Source organism: Pelophylax lessonae, assembly GCF_965119305.1.
Source record: "Pelophylax lessonae genome assembly, chromosome: 3".
Taxonomy (NCBI): Eukaryota; Metazoa; Chordata; class Amphibia; order Anura; family Ranidae; genus Pelophylax; species Pelophylax lessonae.
In genome coordinates, this window is record NC_138770.1 from 393651780 (window position 1) to 393676003 (window position 24224).

At 45.3% G+C, this 24224-nt stretch overlaps 1 protein-coding gene across 1 annotated transcript in view; it reads right to left on the bottom strand.

The window, feature by feature from the left end:
• The window catches only part of OSTM1 (osteoclastogenesis associated transmembrane protein 1), a 54641-nt gene extending 33602 nt beyond the window's left edge, over window positions 1-21039 (bottom strand). Inside the window, exons 1-3 of the mRNA XM_082252514.1 lie at window positions 20563-21039; window positions 15558-15669; window positions 1645-1739 (exon numbers count right to left, since the gene is read on the bottom strand). Coding sequence (XP_082108640.1) covers window positions 1645-1739; window positions 15558-15669; window positions 20563-20910 — 555 coding nt within the window. The 5' untranslated portion in view covers window positions 20911-21039. The remainder of the gene's footprint in view (window positions 1-1644; window positions 1740-15557; window positions 15670-20562) is intronic.
• Window positions 21040-24224: the final 3185 nt, after the last annotated feature.

Consider the following 24224-nt stretch of genomic DNA (forward strand, 5'->3'; position numbering starts at 1 on the left):
GGGACAGAGATGGTGCTTTATCCAAATGTAAAAGAAGAAGCAAAATGTTTTCCCTATAATTATATTTTACATATAATTAGGGAATATAATTATATTATATATAATTTATATACAATGTTTGGGGGGGGGGGGGGGGGGTCTAAGTAATTTTCTAGAAAAAAATGCACATTATTACATGTATGATAGAAATGTGAGAATTGACCTGGGGGTCAAATAGTTAGGCGCCGAGTCTTCCGCATTATCAATGGGTAATGGGACATATGATTCTAGTACTACTATGAGGGGAAATTCTGCATTGTAAAAACAGACTAAAGACACTGGACTTACCACAAAAGCTTATGCCCCAAAGAAACTCTTAGGATCAGTCCACACTACATGCAGTCTAGTGCGTTTTTTTACTGCATCAAATACGATATTAGCTCACCATTAGAGAGTCTAGTGTCTCATTGCCAACATCCCTTAGGATCAACACAACACAACAATGATCCCCCTGTTTTGGCGGGACTTTAAGGGCAAAGAGAATACTAAAAACGTCAATATCATAAAAAAATATAACATTTAATAAGTCACATTGAAAACATAGGAAAACATGTCCTATACATACAGGTGTAAAAATAAATTGTATAACAAATATAACATTATACCACAATGGATACACATGAGATGACACATCCTAGTGGTTGGAAATGATAATGATGCACTTGTCTCCGTAGCATCCACACGTTTCGGGTTAATGTCCTTCATCAGGGGTGTAACGTTGGGAGATAGTGTGCGTACATTGTATTTCAAACTGACGAGAGCGCCCTCTATTATTCCTGTGACTTTGCTGACAAGCACTCACACCATTCACCTTGGGGCTCTTTGAGGGACTGGGACTGACCATCCACACCCTACCCCCTTCTCTCTCTTTTTTCCCCCCTTCCCCGCCTATTGGAATACATTTGCTTTCCCAATATGTCCATAGGGTCTTTGCTCTCGTCAGTTTTAAATACAATGTATGCACACTATCTCCCAACGTTACACCCCTGATGAAGGGTTTTAACCCAAAATGTGTTGGATGCTATGGAAACAAGTGCATCATCATTTCCAACCACTAGGATGTGTCATCTCATATGTATATCCATTGTCGTATAATGTTATACAATTTATTTTTACACCTGTATGTATAGGACATGTATTCCATGTTTTTAATGTGACTTATTAAATGTTATATTTTTTATGATATTGACATTTTTAGTGTTCTCTTTGCCCTTAAAGTCCCGCTAAAACAGAGGGGGGGGGGGGGGGGGATCATTGTTGTGTTGTGTTTTACTGCATCAAAAAACGCATGGAAAATAGGTTATATGGTTTCCAGTGGCATAGCTCACACCAGCCCTAGTCAGTTCTAAGGCTTTCCAGTTAGATAAAAAAAAAAAAAAAAGTAGAACATGCTGCATGTTTACTGCACTGGAGTGCAACAAAATGCATCACAAATGTACCGGAACGCACTAAAAATGCACTGGACCCCATAACGGTGGGGGAAAAAAAGCAAGAAAAAGAACATCTGGAAAAGCATCAAAAATGTGCATGCAAAAACGCATCCGAAACGGATCTGGAGTGCGTTTTTGTGGTGAAACCAGCCCTTAGCTAAAGTAGAGGATTTACCTTGGTGATGTTGAAACATTGCATCAAATCATCAAATAACTTCATAAAATGAGCTGTGCTGTTCAGTACACCTGTGTTGTTCACCTTCAAGCAACCTTGGGAAATGAAAGCAACATTATGTTATTTTAACACTTTCTTATGTTATACATTTAGAAAACGGAATCAAATAAAACAATAACCTACATTACAGCCACAGCCTTGAAATTAAGAATTAACTAGAAGTTCCATTACCTAATGATAATATAGTGAAAGCTGATATGATTCAGCACAGGAAATCAAGCAGGTGGTAAGGCTAGTAAAGTGCTGATCTATTTAACATGTTAAAACGGAACTGTACTCACTTGTTACTCCAGCTATAATAGATCCACGCAGTCCCTCGCCACTCCCTCCAGCAGCAGCGCCACCTTCCTCAACAGTCTTCCCAGCCCTAAATCTCAGCCCATTGGCGGCCACTTCTGATGAATCTCTTGCGCACAGGAACTGCATTGGCACCGCCACCTCATGAATGCCAGACACTAAAACTGGTGTATACATGCGAAACAGGCAAAGTTGATGGGTAGTGTTGGGCAGACAGTTCAGGCCGAGCAAAAATTTGGCCTGAACATCGCCTGTTTGGCAAACACCCGCCAAGCGCCACACAATGCATTTCATGCTTTACAGTGCATTCTAGGTCCCTAATTAGATTACCGCTGGTCAGGTGCAAGGCTACACCAATTAGCACTGTCAGAGCCCTGATTGGAGAAAGTCCTTATCAATTTCACCAATTAAGGCTCAGTGCTAATAGTCCCAACCCCACACTATCAAAAGGCAACTTCCCATAGAAAGATTTTGCAGTGTTGTTGGAGATAGAGCAGGGCTCAGTTTGCTACTAGCAAGTTTGTCTGTTCACTTATTGTAACTTGATGAGTGTAGAGTGTAAGTATAGTGCAGGGATATGCAAACTGTGGCCCTCCAGCTGTTGCTGAACTACAAGTCCCATGAGGCATAGCAAGACTGACAGTCACAAGCATGACACCCAGAGGCAGAGGCATGATGGGACTTTTGCAACAGTTGGAGGGCCACAGTTTGCATATCCCTAGTATAGTGTGTGAGCATAGTGCAGTGTTTACCACAGCATTTCATAACATTCAGTGCTGTATACCCCCAGTTTTTTTGGTTGCTGCGTGACTTTTTTTTTTTTTTTTTGCTCCCTTGCCAGCCCCCCCTGACCACACACCTTTTTTTTTTAAATGGTCAGCCACAGTTATCTCTGACTACGATTGCTGGTGTTCCCCCTTTTTTAATTTTTGTTATAGTTTTTACATTTCTGTCAACTCAATTTAAAGTGCACCAAACACCACTTTTCATTGAATAAAGTGCATCCAATCACACATTTCCCAGTTTCTATTACATTTGGGTAATAAGCGCCTCCCCCCATCATTATGTCTGGGAGGCCTACACCACTTTTCATTGAATAAAGTGCATTCAGCCACACACTTCCCAGTTTCTATTACATTTGGGTAATAAGCCGAAACCACCCCCCCATCATCATGTCTGGGAGGTCAACAAGGAGAGGGGGACGTTCCCATGCCATTAGGAGGGGGTCAACAGCATCTGTGTCCACAGGCAAAGGTGTCTGTAATTCGCCCTCAAGCAGGGCACTTTTGTCTCAGTTTAGTGATGTTGCTTATACTATCCAGCCACAGCATGTAGAAGAGGTGGTGGACTGGCTACTAAACCATACTCATCCTCCTCATCCTCAAAGACCCAAGCTGACACTAATGCGCAGTCCACCGCAGCTGCCAGAGCGGCTTATTCTGCCTCCTTGTCCAAAGCTACTCCTGCCATAGCCCCAGCATCAAGCATGGAGGAGTCAGCCACTTGCTTCTTGAGGATGCACAGACATTACTTGATTCTGATGTTGGTTCTGAGATAGAGGAAAGGAGAAACATAAGCCTACAGAGAGGGGAGAACACTGATAAACAACTAATTGTCAGTCATGTTCCCCCAGCCGCAGCGTATTGCCAAGTTGGCTCCAGTGATGAGGATGGAGGGGATGATGAAGTCACTGATGCGAATTGGGTGCGGGATACAGCAGAGGAGAAACAACCCAAAACAAGGCAGAGGCAGCCATCATGGAAGAGTAGAGCGCAGCCATCCTATAACATCAGATTGTGGAGCTGTTATCTCCCGGCCCACTTCCCACATCTCAGCAGTGTGGGCCTTTTTTTTTTTTAGTACATATGCAGCCGATCGCACTGCTGCAATTTGCAACCTCTGCAGCAAGTAGATCAAGTGTGGCAAAAACACCAGCCATTTGGGTACCACATGCTTGACAAGGCATTTAACCCCCTGCCACAGGTAGGGACAGAATTCTTCTCCCCCTCACCTTTCATGTCTACCCCGGCTATATCTCATGACCTCTCAGCAGCCTCCACTGACAGGAATGATGGTATAGCAAAGAGTGTCACAGGTCCTTGCAACACATCCGCCAGCAGCACACCACCAGCTGTAGAGTATAGCAGGCAAATTTCTCTGTCCCAGCTGCTGCAGTGATTAAGAAAAAAAAAAAAAATACACTTCCTGCCACCCACATGCCCAGCGTCTAAACTCCAGCTTTCCAGTTGCCCCACAGGACTGCAACTGCCGACCTAAGGATGGAGAGGGGTGTATTCACTTTTGTTGAGACAGTAATGGCTGTTTGTTGAGTTATTTTGAGGGGACAGCAAATATACACTGTTATACAAGATGTACACTCACTACTTTACATTGCAGCAATTTGTCATTTCTTAGGAAACAACCTGAGGGACAATTTTAAAGTAGTCAATCGAATATGTTTTTTTCTAGTTTGACCAGTCCTACTTCTAAAATAATTAGGGGAATATTTTTAAAATTAGTGAATCTGACATTTGCTGAAGGTAAATCTTCTAGGTGCATGGGTTTTAAACGACAGCGACTGATTCACCTCCAGTGAATGTGTGCTCCCCACCTTCACCATATTTTCATTTATCATGACATCAAAACTGTTTTTGTATAAGCCGTGGCAAAAATGATATTAAGGGGTTTTTAAAGCTTTTTTAATATTTCATTTTTAATGTTTAGGCTACAATAAAACAATAAAATAACAAAAATACTAAAAAAAAAAAAAAAAAAAATGAATATGAATTGTATAGCTATGGAAAGCAGAGAGATAACAAGGGGTAAATCAGAGATTAACTGGTTTAGCTTTTTGGATGTACTACGTACATCGAGATTCTGATCGGCTTGTTCGGCCTGCTTCCAGCTTAAAAGTAAAAGTGATGCGCCTATCACTTTTACAGATTAGGTGGTGTGGTGCCCCCGGGCTCTCCCACTCTTACCAGGAGCACAGGACTTCAACTGCCGACCTAAGGATGGAGAGTGGTTTGAGAGCGAGGCATATCCATGACTCGATCTCACATGTAAACAAAGTAAGAGCAAGCGGCGATGACTTCATCACTTCTTGTTTCGGATCCACCATATCCTGCCCAGCATAGCCAGGCAACACATCTAACCAAGCAGGTCTGTGCTTAGTTAGATGGTATAAAGGGCAGGGGACACATTGGGGTCTCCAAAAAAAAGTACATGTCACCTGCCCAATTAGCCCCTTGTTATAGCAAACAAGTAAAAATAAAGAAACTGATTTATTTTTTTAATAAAATTATAATAAAAAAACGTATTAAAAGCTGCCATAACCCCCGTGGCACACATGCGCAAACGTGTATGTAAACTGTACTTGCACCACACGTGTGACATATCACCAAGAAGGCAAGAGCAATTTGTGCATTCTAGCACAACAGCTCCTGGTTAACTCTAAACTGATGAACTGTAAAGGATTTTAAAGCATCACCTATGGAGATTTTTGGGTACCATAGTTTTTTGCTATATCACGGGCGCACACAATTTTAAAACTTGGCATGTTTGGTCTATTTAGATGCAACCTCATCTTTTAGATTTTACCAAAAAATGGTTAATATATTATGTGTGTTTGCACTAAAATTCATGTTTCTATTATGCGACATAAAAATTTGCAGCCATCACCTTTTTATTTTACAGGCCCTCTGCTTTCAGAAAATATATAATGTTCTGGGTGTTTAAGTAATTTTATTGTCAAAAATGAATATTTTCACCTGCGTGAAAAAATGAAAATATTTGCTTTAGAGTGGAACCGGTTAAAAAGGTAAAACTAAAAAAAATGTTCTACTCTTAGGTCTGCTTCACCACCTACTGTTTGAAGCCCAACTCCATACTTCTAAAAAAAAAAAAAAAATGCAATTCTAGCTGCAATACTTACTTTCTTTCTGGTCCTGTTCCCCACAGTCTCACCACTCTGTGATCCACCATCAGTCCTCTTCAGGGCTGATTCAGGACTACCATCATCAAACCAACTGCCTTTGACTCCAGGCTGTGATAAACACACCACCCAGGTGGTATGACATTATGCCGCCATTGCAGAAGGGGGAAAAAACCAGGGTGCAGAAATGAAAGTGTGAAGGGGGGGGGGGGGTTTGGGCTGTGTGATGGGTAAAGCATACACAAAAGCTGGGGTCTGGCTTAAAAACTAAATACAGTAAACCCCCCTCCATTGCGGGGGTTACGTTCCGGACCCAGCCGGGAAAAGTGAAAATCAGCGAAATAGAAAAACCCTATTAAAATGCATTGTAGGCATGTTTTTTTTACTGTCACTGTACGTGTAGAAGCATTTTAAGGTCTTTAAACACACTTAAAACAATAGAAACTCATTTAAACACATAAAAGATACTGAGAGACATAGCAAGAGCTATGGAAAACACAAAAATATTTCATTTTTAATGATTTATATAGTAAAATAACATTACAAAAAAAAAAAACGTGAATTACCGGGACCGCAAAAACTGAACCGCGATGGTGCGGGGGTTTACTGTAAATACACTCTAATTAGTTGCTTCTGATAACTGAAACTAAGTACATTGTATTTTTTTTTTAACAAAAAGAAATACAATGTATTTTTAGGTTTACATCTTAACAAGCACTGACATAGAATCATCTGTTTTTTCCTATCAGTACAGACAGAGTTGCACACAGCTGCTGTACAGATCAATACCTAAACTTTCCAACTGGTAGCAGGCCCTGGGCATGTGCTCAGCAGTGGCAGGATTTTAAGACTTGGATACATCCTAGGTCAAACCGCTGCAAAACTGCAGCCCCAGGGCCCTTTGGCCATCTTTATGTGGCCTTGACGCCTCCACTTTTAGCATGCCTCCCCCAAACCATTCAGTTTCTTTACTGAGGAAGCTGATAGGTTAAGAGAGGCGTGCTGACAGATGCCTTTGTGGAGAGTTGCATGAACTGAAAAGAAAGAGCCTGAGGAGCTCAATCAGTACAGTGGGGAAGCTCAGTTCTGGCAGGAAAGAGTTGCATAGTCTGCTACGCTGCCAAATTCTTCCTGTGTTAGTGCCTCCATGCTGTAAACCCCAGGAGTCATGTACCTTTTCTTCACTCCAGTTTAGGATCTGCAGAAATTCCCTTTATACCGATCGGGCTCTCTCCTTCCAGTCACAGTGCTTTTCAGAGGGCAGTTGACAGGCGGTGACGAGGGGTTATGTCACCTCCTCAACCTGATTTAATCCTATAATGCCGCACTACTACAATCCCGTGCATTGCACGGGGTTGCACTGCAGCCCCATTGAACGGTGGGTGAGTTTGACAAGCGCTGACATATATCAAACTCTGCACAAAGAGTAGAAAATACTGCGGCCACAAAGCAAAGCATCAAGGGTGCGGCTTGAACAGGCTTGTTTGCCTGTTTTTATCACCCCCTCTGACTAACCGTCTAAAGGAGGCCTATTTTATGAGCAGTTGTACCTAAAATTCCCAACGCCAGGTGTTTGTGTTCCATTTGTTTATGTACTTATAGACCTTCCCAGATCCAAAAGCATTATTGAGAAGAATTAAATTTGGCCCTCTACAACAGTCCCAGTCTCTCATGTGACCCCTTGGGAAAAACGGAATTTTTGTAAAATCTTACCTGTAAAATTCCTTTCTCTGAGTCCTCCGACAGTCGCCGCCTCTTCATATTCGTCACATATGGGGTATTAGACTTTGCTCCGAAGGAGTAGCTAGGCAACAGAATATGTTAACAAAGCTTTAACATATCCCACCCTCAAGGGGTGGTCCCCTCAGTCAATACCCTCCTACTTCCTGCAACCATATCTCAGTTTTAGTGGAATAGCAGTAGAGTATACAATCAAACCCCAAAAGAGGGGCGGGGGCGGCGACTGTCGGAGGACTCAGAGAAAGGAATTTTACAGGTAAGATTTTACAAAAATTCAGTTTTCTCTTACGTCCTCCGACAGTCGCCGCCTCTTCATATTCGTCACATATGGGGACGTCCCAAAGCAGTGCAAACATGAGGGGTGGGAAACGCATCCGCGCCGAAAGGCAACGCAGTCTCCACATCAAAGAAAGGAACCTTACCAAAGGAAGGAAACCAGCTGGGCAACAGCAAAAATAAGTGCTCAACAGGAGCAACAACCCAGGAAAAGACAAAAAAACCAGGGGATACAAAAGATATCCCAACAGCCAGGAGTCCCCAACAAGGGACCCTAGGGAACAGCCGCACTAAGAACCTTGCGGCCAAAGGAAGCATCCACCGATGCCTGAACATCTACTTTGTAGAATTTCGTGAAAGTGTGCACGGTCGACCAAGTCGCCGCCTTACACACCTGGGCTACAGAAGCCCCATGACGACAGGCCCAAGACGTACTCAGAGATCTAGTAGAGTGCGCCTTCACAGGCACAGGGGGAACCTTCCCTTGCAAAGCATAGGCCTGTTCAATGGTCTGCCTGATCCATTTGGCGATGGTAGAGGCCGAAGCCGCCATGCCCTTCCGAGGACCCTCTGGAAGAACAAACAAGGAGTCCGTCTTACGAAAAGACTCAGTCGATTTAAGGTAAACCCTTATCGCCCGAACAACATCCAGAGAGTGCAATCTCACCTCCTTTGGATGTTTAGGCTTCGTGCACAACGAAGGCAAGACAATATCCTCATTAAGATGGAATTCCGAAACTCGTTTCGGCAGAAAAGAAGGATTAGGTCGCAAGACCACCTTATCCAAATGAACAACCAGGTACGGAGACTGGCAGGACAAAGCCGCCAGTTCCGACACTCTGCGAGCCGAAGTGATCGCCACCAAAAAGGCGACCTTTTTGGACAACATAGACAACGAGATCTCCCTGATCTGTTCAAAAGGAGCACGTTGTAACACAGATAGAACGAGATTCAAGTCCCAAGGGGGCAAAGGATCCCTCCTAGGAGGGACCAGATGCCGCACACCCTGAATAAAAGTGCCAACCAAGGAGTTGGAAGCCACGGGACGTTGAAACAGAACGGCCAGCGCAGACACCTGACCCTTTATCGTAGCCAGCGCCAAACGCTGATCGACACCCGTCTGAAGGAAAAGACAGCACACGGGAAACCGAGTACGTGCGGGGTGAAAACCCCCTGGACTCACACCAGGCAAAATAGGCCTTCCAAGTACGGTAATAAACCTTCCCCGAGGAAGACTTCCTCGCGTTGATCAAAGTATGAACGACCTCTGGAGAGAGACCCTTCTCCTTCAGGACCTCGGTCTCAACAGCCAGGCCGTCAAAGCCAGCGACTGTAAAGCAGGATGGTAAATCGGTCCTTGAGACAGTAGATCGTCTCGAAGAGGCAGACGCCAAGGGGCGTCGACCGCCAGATTCACGAGGTCAGCGTACCAGGACCGGCGAGGCCAGTCCGGTGCCACAAGAATCACCGTGCTGCGTTCCGAGTGTAACCTGCGAAGGAACCTGGACAGCAACTGAATCGGTGGAAACGCGTACATCAGCCTGTACTGATGCCACGGGGCCACTAACGCGTCCGACGCGTCTGCCCGAGGGTCGCGCGTCCTTGCCACGAACCTCTTCACCTTGTTGTTGAGGCGAGACGCGAACAGGTCCACATCTGGAAGACCCCACCTCGCGCACAACGTCTGGAAGACAGCCGGATGGAGAGACCATTCCCCCTGATCCAGGGTCTGGCGACTCAGATAGTCCGCCTGCCAGTTCTCCACTCCCGGAATGTGAACCGCCGTTATTGCCGGGACATGAGTCTCGGCCCAAGACAGAATGTCGGCCACTTCTCGAGCTGCTCGGGTACTCCTGGTGCCCCCTTGGTGGTTGATGTAGGCCACCGCCGTGGCATTGTCCGTCTGCACCCGAACCGGGCAACCCTGCAGCCGGTCCGTCCAGCGATAAAGACAGAGCCTTATCGCACGCAATTCCAGAATGTTGATCGGAAGGGAAGACTCCCCCTCCGACCAAGTCCCCTGGGCGGACAGAACGCCCAGAACTCCACCCCAGCCCGACAGGCTGGCATCCGTGGTGATTACCGTCCACGAGATCGGACGAAACGACTTGCCCCCGGACACCAACGGGGACTGGAGCCACCACAGAAGGTTTTCCCTGGTGCGATGACTCAACGAGATCTGAAGATCCAGAGATTGAGGTCGCCCGTCCCACCTGGACAGGATCTCCGCTTGGAGACCCCGCGTGTGAAACTGTGCGAAAGGAATCGCCTCGAAGGCCGAGACCATCAATCCCAGACATCTCATACACGTCCGCAGAGACGAGTTCGGAACGTCCCTGAGGAACCTGACTTCCTCCTGAAGAGTCCTGAGTTTGTCTTCCGGCAGGAAGACCTTCGCCTGCACCGAGTCCAGTATCAATCCCAGATAGGGGAGACGAACCGACGGACTCAGTGTCGACTTTGGAACATTTATCGTCCAACCAAACTCCTGCAGAGTTTGCATTGTGACAGACAGGTCCTCCTCCAGACCCTGTCTGGTCGCAGACCGAACCAGAATGTCGTCCAGATACCCCAGGACAGAAATGCCCTGGGCCCTCAATAATGCCAGAACCGGTGCAAGCACCTTGGTGAAGACCCGCGGAGCCGAGGCGAGACCAAAGGGCAACGCCACGAACTGGTAGTGATCCTCCGCAATGGCAAATCGAAGGTACCTCTGATGACCCTCGAATATGGGGATGTGGGATTCCATGCGGAACTTGCGAACCCGCACAGAGCGGTTTAGAGCCTTCAAGTCCAGAATCGGACGAACCTTGCCCTCCTTTCTGGGCACGGTGAACAGATTGGAATAAAACCCCCGAAACCTGTCCCGATGAGGTACCGGAACCACCACTCCCTGAGCCCTCAGGTCCCGCACCGCCAGGTGCAGATCCCGCAGGCGCTCTGGAGACAGTTGAAGATTTGAGGGAAAAAATCTGCTCTCCGGCAGAGAGAAACTCGATCTTGTAACCAGATCGAACGATTTCCAGAACCCATCTGTCCCGCACACGGGCCAACCAGGGCTGAAGAAAACCGAGCAAGCGTCCCCCCACCCCAAAACTGGGTGAGGGCGCCCCTTCAGGCCGAACTGTTATGGGCTGCAGGTCCGGATTGGCCGGACTTCTGTTTCCCAGACCAGGGCTTCTTCTGAGAGCCTTGGCCTTTGAACGGTTTGCCCTTGTAGTGCGGCCGAAAGGCACGAAAGGACCCCTGAGGGGGCCGAAAATTTGCATGCTTCTTCCCAGAAGCCCCCTTAGCCTTGGGGAAATGGGGCAAGAGAGTGCTCTTACCCCCGGTGATCCCCTTAATCAACACATCCAGGGACTCCCCAAAAAGGCGAGACCCATCATAAGGCAGATTGGCTAAGGTCTTACGTGAAGATTGGTCCACCGACCAACATTTCAACCAAACCAGGCGGCGAGACAACACCGCCACGCTGTGCACACGTGCAGCCAACGGAATCAGGTCCAGGTCCGCATCACACAGATACATGACACCCTGGTGGATCTGATCCACCATATCCAGGGTCGCCGCCGAGGCCGAATCGGCCACTAGGACGCGCCTAAGCATCTGCGTCCAACTTGCGATCGCCTGGGCCGCCATGAGAGAAGCAAACAGAGCCTTAAGCATAGAACCCGTAACAGAATAAGTATGACGGGCAAGAGACTCCAGTCTCCTATCCGTGGCATCACGGAAAACAGGGGAACCCTCTGCAGGAATCGCAGTGGCTTTGTTCAAAACCGCAATTGCATGATCCACTGGCGGAGGCACACACCACCGTTCATCAGTGGCAGGCGAGAAAGGATAACGCAGCTTGAATTTACTTGGTACCGCAAAAGGCTTGCGCAGATCGCGCCATTGATCCTTAACAGCGCGCTGAAAATCAGCATTGCAGGGAAAAACCTGCGGCGTCCTGCGTTTTCTCTGCGTCCCATAAGCCGCCAAGGCAGCGGGGGGACACACTTCGTCCTGCAAACGCAGCGTTTGCTTAATGGAAGCAATCAACTCATCCATGATTGCAAGCTCTTCAGGCGAGCCAGGGGGAGAATTATCGACCCCCTCAACTTCAGCCTCCACCTCAGACCCCACTAGATCAAGAGAGGAGCGGGACCCCGATAAGGAGGTCCCTGCCAGAACAGCCCCATCACCTTCACCCTCAGAATCAGAGGACAGAGCAACTCTGGGCCGTTTAGTAGATTGAGCAGCCACCAGCATTTGCACCTGGGCAGCAAGGCCAGCCACAATAGTGGCTAAATCCCCCCCTGGGGGGGAAACAGCGGTCCCCTGGCTTTCCACCAATACTGTAGGAAATTTGCCCTCCTGAGAATCCATTGCCCCTGTAATGCCAGACAACCAAGGGTTAACTGCCCCTTTTTAGCAAGCGCGGCAAGCGCAGCCCACCGCACCACACTCAAGCACAATGAGACCCCCACAGGGAATATGCAAACTGAACACAGGCAATGGATAGCAAGAACAGAAGGATAAAACCTGAGGAGACCCTCGCTGCTGCTGCTGCCTCGATCGGTGTTCCTGGAAAGAGGAAGTGATGCTGCCAGGGCGCTCTATGTAAGCCTATGGAGGCTACAAGAAAATGGCCGCCATGCATGTAAACCATGCGGCCGGAGCGGGTGCCGGCAAAATGGCGTCGTTTGGCGCCGAAAACGCCGCTCCACAGTGCATTAAAACACACACATAACATCCCAATATAAGGATACATGTTAGATCGCCGCAGCGATCGCTGTATATGCCCAAACATGCCAAGAAAAAACATGCCCCACAGCACACAGCTTCTCACACTGCCCAGCCTGACACACACAGTGTCATACAGCTCCCCCCCCCCTTGCAGCCCACAGCATGCAGCCGAGAGATAGGGAGACAAGCAGCGTGAATAGAGGCAGGTTACACAGTCCCAGACTGATACCCCCCAGACAGACAGGTCCCCACATAAATACACTTACCTCACCTGGCGTGGGGAACCCGCACAGGCGAACAAGCCGCTGCACATGAGGCAGGGAGAGTCGCAATTCAAGACGCACACAATGGAGGTTAAGAAACCGCACAGCGTCCGGTGAGGTAGCCACCTCACCAATCATCCCTGCACCGAACAGGGATGGGTCGTTCACTATGCCAGGAGCGTTACCTGGCTGAACGCTCGATGGCAGACTGGGAAGCCACTGACCCACGACCTGCGACCAGGGGGGATCAGCCCGAGACCCAGTCCGCATGATCCTCTTCGTCCGAAGAACTAACTAACGCTGACAAAATAACAGCTAATGAAAGGTAGAGAGAAAAACTCAAACAAAATATTAAAAAGAAGAAAGAGTCTGGGACAGAAAGTCCCAGCACAGAGAGAGCCAGCCACTCCTGACAAGCTAGACATTAAAACTGAGATATGGTTGCAGGAAGTAGGAGGGTATTGACTGAGGGGACCACCCCTTGAGGGTGGGATATGTTAAAGCTTTATTGTTAACATATTCTGTTGCCTAGCTACTCCTTCGGAGCAAAGTCTAATACCCCATATGTGACGAATATGAAGAGGCGGCGACTGTCGGAGGACGTAAGAGAAATATGAATTTCCCACCCCTGTCCTAGGTCCTTACAAGGCCAATGCATTCTAGTCTAAATTTTTGCAAAATTAAAAATTGATTTCTTAATTTTGTTTTATAGACTTGGGCAAGGGCTAGAACTTCAGTCAGGATCTTATTGCTGCCATTATTTTTCCCATAACAGAGAATGCCACATCCCGTTACTAGTAAAGACAGTATAAAAAAAGCTCTCCAATGGGAGCACAGACAACAATATAAACACTTTTTCAGTAAAGTACAGTGCCTTGCGAAAGTATTCGGCCCCCTTGAACTTTTCGACCTTTTGCCACATTTCAGGCTTCAAACATAAAGATATAAAACTGTAATTTTTGTGAAGAGTCAACAACAAGTGGGACACAATCATGAAGTGGAACGAAATTTATTGGATATTTCAAACTTTGTTAACAAATAAAAAACTGAAAAATTGGGCGTGCAAAATTATTCAGCCCCTTTACTTTCAGTGCAGCAAACACTCTCCAGAAGTTCAGTGAGGATCTCTGAATGATCCAATGTTGACCTAAATGATTAATGATGATAAATAGAATCCACCTGTGTGTAATCAAGTCTCCGTATAAATGCACCTGCACTGTGATAGTCTCAGAGGTCCGTTTAAAGCGCAGAGAGCATCATGAAGAACAAGGAACACACCAGGCAGGTCCGAGATACTGTTGTGGAGAAGTTTAAAGCCAGATTTGGATACAAAAAGATTTCCCAAGCTTTAAACATCCCAAAGAGCACTGTGTAAGCGATAATATTGAAATGGAAGGAGTATCAGACCACTGCAAATCTACGAAGACCTGGCCGTCCCTCTAAACTTTCAGCTCGTACAAGGAGAAGACTGATCAGAGATGCAGCCAAGAGGCCCATGATCATTCTGCCACCTGGGAAACACACCAAACATGTGGAAGAAGGTGCTCTGGTCAGATGAAACCAAAATCTAACTTTTTGGCAACAATGCAAAACGTTATGTTTGGCGTAAAAGCAACACAGCTCATCACCCTGAACACACCATCCCCACTGTCAAACATGGTGGTGGCAGCATCATGGTTTGGGCCTGCTTTTCTTCAGCAGGGACAGGGAAGATGGTTAAAATTGATGGGGAGATGGATGGAGCCAAATATAGGACCATTCTGGAAGAAAACCTGATGGAGTCTGCAAAAGACCAGAGACTGGGACGGAGATTTGTCTTCCAACAAGACAATGATCCAAAACATAAAGCAAAAGCTACAATAGAGTGGTTCACAAATAAACATATCCAGGTGTTAGAATGGCCAAGTCAAAGTCCAGACCTGAATCCAATCGAGAATCTGTGGAAAGAACTGAAAACTGCTGTTCACAAACGCTCTCCATCCAACCTCACTGAGCTGTTTTGCAAGGAGGAATGGGCAAAAAGTTCAGTCTCTCGATGTGCAAAACTGATAGAGACATACCCCATGCGACTTACAGCTGTAATCGCAGCAAAAGGTGGCGCTACAAAGTATTAACTTAAGGGGGCTGAATAATTTTGCATGCCCAATTTTTCAGTTTTTTATTTGTTAACAAAGTTTGAAATATCCAATAAATTTCGTTCCACTTCATGATTGTGTCCCACTTGTTGTTGATTCTTCACAAAAAAATTACAGTTTTATATCTTTATGTTTGAAGCCTGAAATAGGGCAAAAGGTCAAAAAGTTCAAGGGGGCAGAATACTTTTGCAAGGCACTGTATATGAGGATTAGAACCTGCATTGGGTTTATTAAGCTTATGTCCCTGATGAGAAGATTCCCACTTCAGGCAGGAAGTAAAAATCTCCCCAATAGGGACATAGACATCAATTTAAAAAAAAAAAAAAAAGCCTGATAGGATTTCCTTACCCTCTCAATTTAATAGATCCTGCATGTTATAAGTAGGTGAATACCAGAAGAAAAAGTTGGATCAAAATGTTTAAACATAAAATAATGGCATACAAAAAAAAAAAAAAAAAAATCAGATTATGCAAAACTCACTTGCACACTTTGAAGCAGTCCACACATCATCAAAGAAATTATTAAGTGCAACAATGACTTGGACCCTATCAGAACGAAGTAGTGTGGTTCCACAGCTTAATGTGCTGCTGTTCTGCAAATAGAAATATTAAGAATGAGAACAGAAAGCTACGATCTTACAAAACAATATAGTAAAATGAATATGCTAAGAAAATAAGCAAACAGTGTCTGACTGGAAGCCCTTTTTACTGAATAAGGAACTTAACATTATCATGGTAGCAGGCAAAGACACTACTATGCAGAAATAGGCACTGAGTCACATGCACCAGAGAGGAAGAATGCAATGTTTCACATGACCTACTGGGAAACATAAATCGTTTGCTTTATAACTTCCTTCTTTGATCCTTATTCACAGAAAAACTGTATCATTTTTGGAAACAAACTGCGTACTTAGAGTTGGCACTTTTTTCCCCACAGTCAAACATTTAAAAAGACTGAAAAAAAAAAAAAAAAAATGAAAGCACCAAGCAATAAAAAATAGATAAATAAAAAAAATACTGCATTGAAAACAGTAAGCACTATTTTTTAGCTTATTATAACCACATTTTGCTGCTTAATTATTTGCATTAGAGCCTGAGTCCACCAAAAAGTTATATTATAAAATATATTATATGTGAAAAAATGATATATGTGTAATTTGCTAGCCCGAGTCACCCATTGAGAATTCCAGTAGCAAGATCTCATGGGTCTCTTTACCTGTCCTCTGTAGTGTAAACCTGGCCATATACTTATAGTTTGCATTCAGTTTGCAGGATGAATGAAAAAACAAAATCCACAGCACAGACAAACAAATCTCCCACTTGAATTTTGACAGCCGGCAGGGCCAACTGTGGCAATACTGGAGCAGCTACTGCATTCAAGGCCCCTTTCGCAACAGCGGACCGATTGGACCACCCACTGCTTTCTATGGGGCAGCGAGTGTCTGCTGTCATCCGCCAGCATCTGATCCGGTCTGCTAAAAACAGACGGAAGGGGATACGTTCGCCATCCGTCCGGCGGATTGAAAGACAGTTAGATGGACATGCAGTTAATTTCCATCCGACCGCCCCATAGAGGCTGTGTCCGTGTCGGACACGGACCTGTCACTCGCCTGCTCAGCGGGGATCAGCAGACAGATCCCCTGCTGAACAAGTGGATCTGTTCGGACAGATTCTGCCCCATGTGAAAAGAGCCTTATTGGATGCAGCCCCTTTTTAGCAGACAATTATTTTTAACCTAGAACAGCGCTACCCTGTTCAGTTTGTCACCAGTCAGTTTAAAGCTGAACTCTGGGAAAAACAAAAAAAACCCTTCCTTGCAGTGGGGTTGCCTCCAAAGTTTAAAACGGTATTAAACCCAAAAGCAAACATATTGCAGCTTGCCAATTCTTACCAATACAGCGATGGCTGTATTCGTTTCCTTTTTAGGCTTTCTTTTTTCTATTTAATTTCATGATCCGGCCAGTAAGTCTGTTTTTCAGCAGAAAAGCTCTTTTGCAGTTGCAGGGATGAGACAAACCATTTACCACTGACAGGGTTGCTGACAATGATCAGCCTTTATGTGAAACCTCTCTCTCAAAAGGAAAAAAAATGTTTGCTGTAACTAATTATAAAATATTGGCTGGAGTTTTGGCTGCAATTTGACACTGTATCTGTATCGGCTAGTACATCTAACACTCCCCTATCCCCCAGACTGACAATGCTGATGTCCAAAGGTGCCCCTGTGCTCATTCATCCAGAGTGGAGGCACTCTAATACAGGAGGTGTGTTACTGGCCAGATCACCAGGTGAAAACGGGGGTAAAAGTCTGAAAATAAGAAAACGTATACAGTCCACAGTCACCACATCTAATGACTGGTAAGGCACAATATATTACATTTTTGGTTTTGGGTTCAATGTCACTTTAAATGTTTGTTTAGGTCTGGAGTACCGGAAATAGTATTTTTACTTACCTGATACCCCTTCCTGCACTCCCCCCCCCCCCCCCCCTTCATGCTGCAAGACTAGTTCTCCCAGCATTTTCTCCCCTATGCTATTGTGGTCGTAGGTCCTCTGCTGTCATTAAGTACAATAGATTTTTAAAATATTAGAAAAATATTCAAAATATTTTTGATAAAGTACAAGAGGCTTAGGCTCCATGTACACGGGACACTGGAAATGGCGTTTAGGAGCAGTTGGGCGTTTTTTTCAGAAGCCCCTGAACGCAGCTCCATGTTATCTTATCTGTCCATGTACACTGGGTCGTTTACAGTCATTTGCAGGCAGTTGCGTTCAGGGACGTTTTTTAGAACGCAATTATTTGCATTCGAACGTGTGTTTCCCAGCGTTTCAAACACAAAAACACGACCGAACGCGATGACCCGCGTTTAGCGTTCGCGTTTTTCAATTTTAAAGGGGAATCATTTTTTTTACCTCTAGGAACGGTTCTAAACGCGGGTGCAAACGCGACCGAACGGACGTTTCAAACGTCCTAAAAATTCCAGCATTCAAAAGGGACTTTTAACAACGTCCCGTGTACATGGAGCCTAACACTACAATTTGGAACAAAAGGAATCAGAGGGCCCTGCTCGTTAATACAAGGACACCTATCTGTCCAGGGATCCTGCGATGTCGGCACCCCAGGCCGATTTGTCCATCGTCTTGGGGTGCAGGCATTGCAAGCAGGGAAACTAGCTTTGAAGCCTTCAGGCTTCACAGCTAGTTTTCTGCTGCACTTTCTGGATGGTCCAGTCGTCTTCTGGGACACACAATGCAATCATGGAAATGATGTACCTCACAGTAGCGAGGTAGGAAGGAAGAAAGGAAGTCCAGCTGAAAAACACCACAAGAAGGTACCAAGAAGAGTAAAAAAAAAAAAGAAAAAAAAAAAAAAAGAAAGAAAAAGAAGGATATCCAAAAATAATGGGATGTGGGGGTTCTCTATAGTTTAAGACCTTTATGCATTTTAGCCTAGAACTCTGCTTTAATCCTTCAAAGAGAAATAAACTTCCTTTCCTGACCTATAATAAGGCTTACCTATAAGTAGTGTAAATATCTCCTAAACGTGCACCATTTAGGAGATATTTACATTACTTGCAGCCAGTGACATCACTGTGCATGCGCTCTGAAGGACCGACCACCTGTGCTGTTCCTTCAGAGCCCTGTGCCATAAACGGTGGCTCGCAGGCGCAGGAGTAACGTCATCGCGGTTCAGGCAAGTCACAGAGTCAGAGCCCATGAACCTGGAAGCAAGACAGGTGAATATGGAAGTAGTGCTGGAACAGCTTTGTTTTAAGGTAAGGCTACATGTACACTTGACGTTTGAAAAAGTCCTTTGAACGCTGGAACTTGACAGCTACAGAACAACGTTTAAAAACACCTGTTGTATCGCTTTTGCATGCCGCGTTTGGATGTCAGAGTCAGGTCACCCTTACATGGCAGCTGCATGACCCCACTCTGCCATGCCAGGGTGACCTGACTCTGCCATGCCAGGGTAACCCCACTCTGCCATGTCTGGGTGATCGGTGTTTAGGGTGACCTGACTCTGCCATGTCAGGGTGACCGGAGTTTAGGGTGACCTGACTCTGCCATGCCAGGGTGACTGTGTATGTATGTATGTATAATATATATATATATATATATATATATATATATATATATATATATATATCTCATTATTATTATATAGTATTTATATAGCGCAGACAGTTTACGCAGCGCTTTACAACTTGAAGGTAGACAGTACAAATACAATACACTTTAACACAGTAGGAATCAGAGGACCCTGCTCGTTAGAGCTTACAATCTAAGAGGGATGGTCAAGAGATACAAGAGGTAATAACTGTGGGGGATGGGCTGATGGAGAAAATAAGAGCACAGTTGTTAGGTGGTTGCCAGATAGGTTTTTCTGAAGAGATGTGTTTTCAGGGATCGTCTGAAAGTAGTCAAAGTTGGAGATAGTCGGACAGATGGGGGTAGAGCATTCCAGAGGATGGGAGAAGCTCGGGAGATGTCCTGGAGGCGAGCATGGGAAGTGGTTACAAGGGAGCTAGAGAGCATGAGGTTCTGGGAGGCACAAAGAGAACTAGTTGGTTGGTATTTTGAGACCAGATTAGTGATGTAGCTGGGCGCCAAGCTATGGATGGCTTTGTAGGTTATGTTTAGTAGCTTGAATTTAATTTGTTGGTTGAGTGGCAGCCAATGGAGGGATTGGCAAAGAGGGATAGCAGACACAGAGCGGTTTGCAAGGTGGATGAGCCTGGCAGCAGCGTTCATGATGGACTGAAGGGGGGATAGTCTTTTTAAAGGTAAGCCGACATACATACAAATACACACACACACACACACACACACACACACACACACACACATATATATATATATATATATATATACACACACATACATACACACACATATAGCCCTAAGGGTCCATGTACACTGCAACTTGTAAACGGCCGTTTAGGAGCAGATGGGCATTTTTTTCAGAAGCCCCTGAACCCACCTCTAGGTTATCTTATCTGTCCATGTACACAGGGTCGTTTACAGTCATTTACAGGCAGTTGAGTTCAGTGATGTTTTTTGGAAAGCAATTATTTGCCTTTGAACGCGTGTTTCCCGGCGTTTCAAACGTAAAAACGCGACTGAACGCAATGACCCGCGTTTAGCGCTCCCGGTTTTTCATTTTAAAGGGGAATGATTTTTTGACCTCTAGAAACGGTTCTAAACGCAGACGCCCGCTAAACGCGGGTGCAAACGCGACACAACGGACGTTTTAAACGTCCTTTAAATTCCAGCATTCAAGGGACTTTTTAAAACGTCCAGTGTACATGTAGCCTACGTGTCACATAATGCATACTAGCACATTACGACTTTACCTTGCAGGAAAAGAAAGAAAATAAAAAAGGGGCCAGCGGTACAACCACTTTAAAATACTTGGAACTGTTACAACATATTCTGCATGCTAACTAACGTGGAACTAAGTGAACAGAAATGAAATTATAGCAAACCTGCAGAGGACTTCCGATCTTGTTCATAGTAGCTTTGAGTTGTCCGTATTCCTTGAAGCAATGCTGGCACACTCGCACGGGCCATGCCATTCCTGCCAAACAGCTGCTGAGATCGGCACTGTTGTTAGCAAATTCATGTAGGAGCTGGATACACACATTGGGGTCCACTCGGTGATCGGGGGAGGAATAGGGTGGGAGCAGAGACAGAGAAAGCTGCTCTGCCCAAACTGACCTTGCCACTAAGTCTGAACTGTCAGAGCTCTGGGGGTCATCAACAAGCCACCCCATACCCATAGAGAACTCACAGAGGAGCAGAAAGCTAATGCTCAGTGCACTGACACTCATCATACTGTCCTAGGATGTGCAAACACACAGCACTCCCCCCCACCAAGTCTATTACTGCAAGCAGCCTGATCCCTTCTAACTGAGATCTGCAGATGAGAAAGATACTATACACAGCCTGGCTAGATGTAAACAGTACAGGATGCTGGCTGTTACATGTGACTGCATGAGCTATCCATTAATGCTCATGTATAAGAAGAGAACAGAGCGAGCACACAGAATCACCGAATACACAACACCCCCTCCCCTACACATACAACAATCGTACTCACTACAAAACAGCACTACACACTCAGCGATACAACAACATGCACCATTATCAGCTGACCAGTTCCTGAGCTCAGCACTTCCGTGTGCAGACAGAAGGAGGAGGAGGAAGGGGAGGAGCCTCTGCACATAATCCTTCCTCACCCACAGTTTCCTACATGCTTACTTACTAGTCGTGTGCCCAACCCACACTCAGCTTCAGTTATTTCACACATACAGCACTGTATATTACTTTAATAGTACTAAGCAAAGCACAGTATAGTCACCCTGTATTTGGTAGTAGTACATGTAAGACTAATAATAATAATCATTTTATTCAGGGCTTTTGATTACAGAGAATACAGTGCACCCGGAAAGTATTCACTTTTTTCACATTTATTTTGTTATGTTACAGCCTTATTCCAAAATGGAATAAATTATTTTTATTATACAGGATTTATATAGCACTGACAGTTTATGCAGCGCTTTACATTTTGGGATTAGACAGTACAAATGCAATACACTTTAATACAGTAGGAATCAGAGGGCCCTGCTCATTAGAGCTTACAATGTAAGAGCATTATTTGCTTCAACATGCTACAAACAATACCCCATAATGACAACGCGAAGGAAGTTTGTTTGAATTCTTTGCAAATTTATGAAAAATAAAAAACAAAAAAAAATCTCATGTACATAAATATTCACAGCCGTTGCTCAATACTTTGTTGAAGCACCCTTGGCACCAATTACAGCCTCAAGTCTTTTTGAATATGATGCTACAAGCTTGGCACATCTATTTTTGGGCAGTTTCTCCCCTTCTTCTTTGCAGGACCTCTCAAGCTCTATCAGGTTGTATGGGGAGCGTTTGTGCACAGCCATTTTCAGATCTCTCCAGAGATGTTCAAGTCTGGGCTCTGGGTGGGCCACTAAAGGACATTCACAGAGCTGTCCCGTAGCCACTCCTTTGTTATCTTTGCTGAGTGCTTAGGGTCTCTGTCATGTTGGAAGATGAACCTTCATCCCAGTCTGAGGTCCAGAGCGCTCTGGAGCAGGTTTTCATCAAGGATGTCTCTGTACATTGCTGCTTTCATTTTTCCCTCAATCCTGACTAATCTCTCAGTTCCTGCCACTGAAAAACATCCCCAGAGCATGATGCTGCCACCACCATGCTTCACTGTAGGGATGGTTTTGGCCAGGTAATGAGCAGTGCCTGGTATTCTCCAGACACGACGCTTGCCATTCAGGCCAAAGAGTGCAGTCATTGTTTCATCAGACCAGAGAATTTGGTTCTATTGGTCTGAAAGTCCTTCAGGTGTCTTTTGGAAAACTCCAGATGGGCGGTCATGTGCCTTTTACTGAGGAGTGGCTTCCATCTGGCCATTTTACCGTACAGGCCTGAATAGTGGAGTGCTACAGAGATGCTTGTTCTTCTGGAAGGTTCTCCTCTCTCCACAAAATGCTGGAGCTCTGTTAGAGTGACCATTGGGCTCTTGGTCACCTCCCTGACTAAGGCACTTCTCCCCAAATCGCTTAGTTTGGCCGGGCATCCTGATCTATGTTTATGTAAGTGCAACACCTTTTATATATTAATAACGTTTTGGGGTAATGCACCATTGGCTGTTCCTTTTGTTCCATTGCACATGAGAATACCTGAAGATGAAGTAAAAGGAGCATAGAAGGTTATAAGAGATCACCCATGAGAAACCCAAGCGTCAATCCACTGTGGCAGATGGGGGAAGACCCTTAAAGGGGCAGATTTATGCTTTAGAACGGCATCCATCTGGTAAGAGGCTATTTTGTTATCTCTTCCACGAGGTGTGGAGAAGCGCACTATCCTTTTCACAACACAGGGAGTCATCACTCTTGGGGTGGCTGTTTTGCCCTTATATTCCTACCTGCTGGTAAGAAGTAAATCCTGAAGGTGGTGGGATTCACGATACATGAATCATTTTTCCCTCAATCCTGACTAATCTCTCAGTTCCTGCCACTGAAAAACATCCCCAGAGCATGATGCTGCCACCACCATGCTTCACTGTAGGGATGGTTTTGGCCAGGTAATGAGCAGTGCCTGGTATTCTCCAGACACGACGCTTGCCATTCAGGCCAAAGAGTGCAGTCATTGTTTCATCAGACCAGAGAATTTGGTTCTATTGGTCTGAAGGTCCTTCAGGTGTCTTTTGGAAAACTCCAGATGGGCGGTCATGTGCCTTTTACTGAGGAGTGGCTTCCATCTGGCCATTTTACCGTACAGGCCTGAATAGTGGAGTGCTACAGAGATGCTTGTTCTTCTGGAAGGTTCTCCTCTCTCCACAAAATGCTGGAGCTCTGTTAGAGTGACCATTGGGCTCTTGGTCACCTCCCTGACTAAGGCACTTCTCCCCAAATCGCTTAGTTTGGCCGGGCATCCTGATCTATGTATATGTAAGTGCAACACCTTTTATATATTAATAACGTTTTGGGGTAATGCACCATTGGCTGTTCCTTTTGTTCCATTGCACATGAGAATACCTGAAGATGAAGTAAAAGGAGCATAGAAGGTTATAAGAGATCACCCATGAGAAACCCAAGCGTCAATCCACTGTGGCAGATGGGGGAAGACCCTTAAAGGGGCAGATTTATGCTTTAAAACAGCATCCATCTGGTAAGAGGCTATTTTGTTATCTCTTCCACGAGGTGTGGAGAAGCGCACTATCCTTTTCACAACACAGGGAGTCATCACTCTTGGGGTGGCTGTTTTGCCCTTATATTCCTACCTGCTGGTAAGAAGTAAATCCTGAAGGTGGTGGGATTCACGATACATGAATCAGACACGTTTTTGTTTGGAATATTCACCGTTGGATTTATTTCACTACACGGACTTATCAGTGTTATTTGTTCATCCAGAATCTGAGAGTTTTGGACATTCTTTTGGGACACTATTTATTGGACCCTATCACACCCCTTTGGGGGATCTCACATGTAGTGTGAATCACTATAGTCACATTATCTGTTATATTGTGTTATCAGTATTCATTGTGTTATCCATTTTTACTGGTTCTTATCACACCCCTTTGGGGTATTTCACATTCACAATT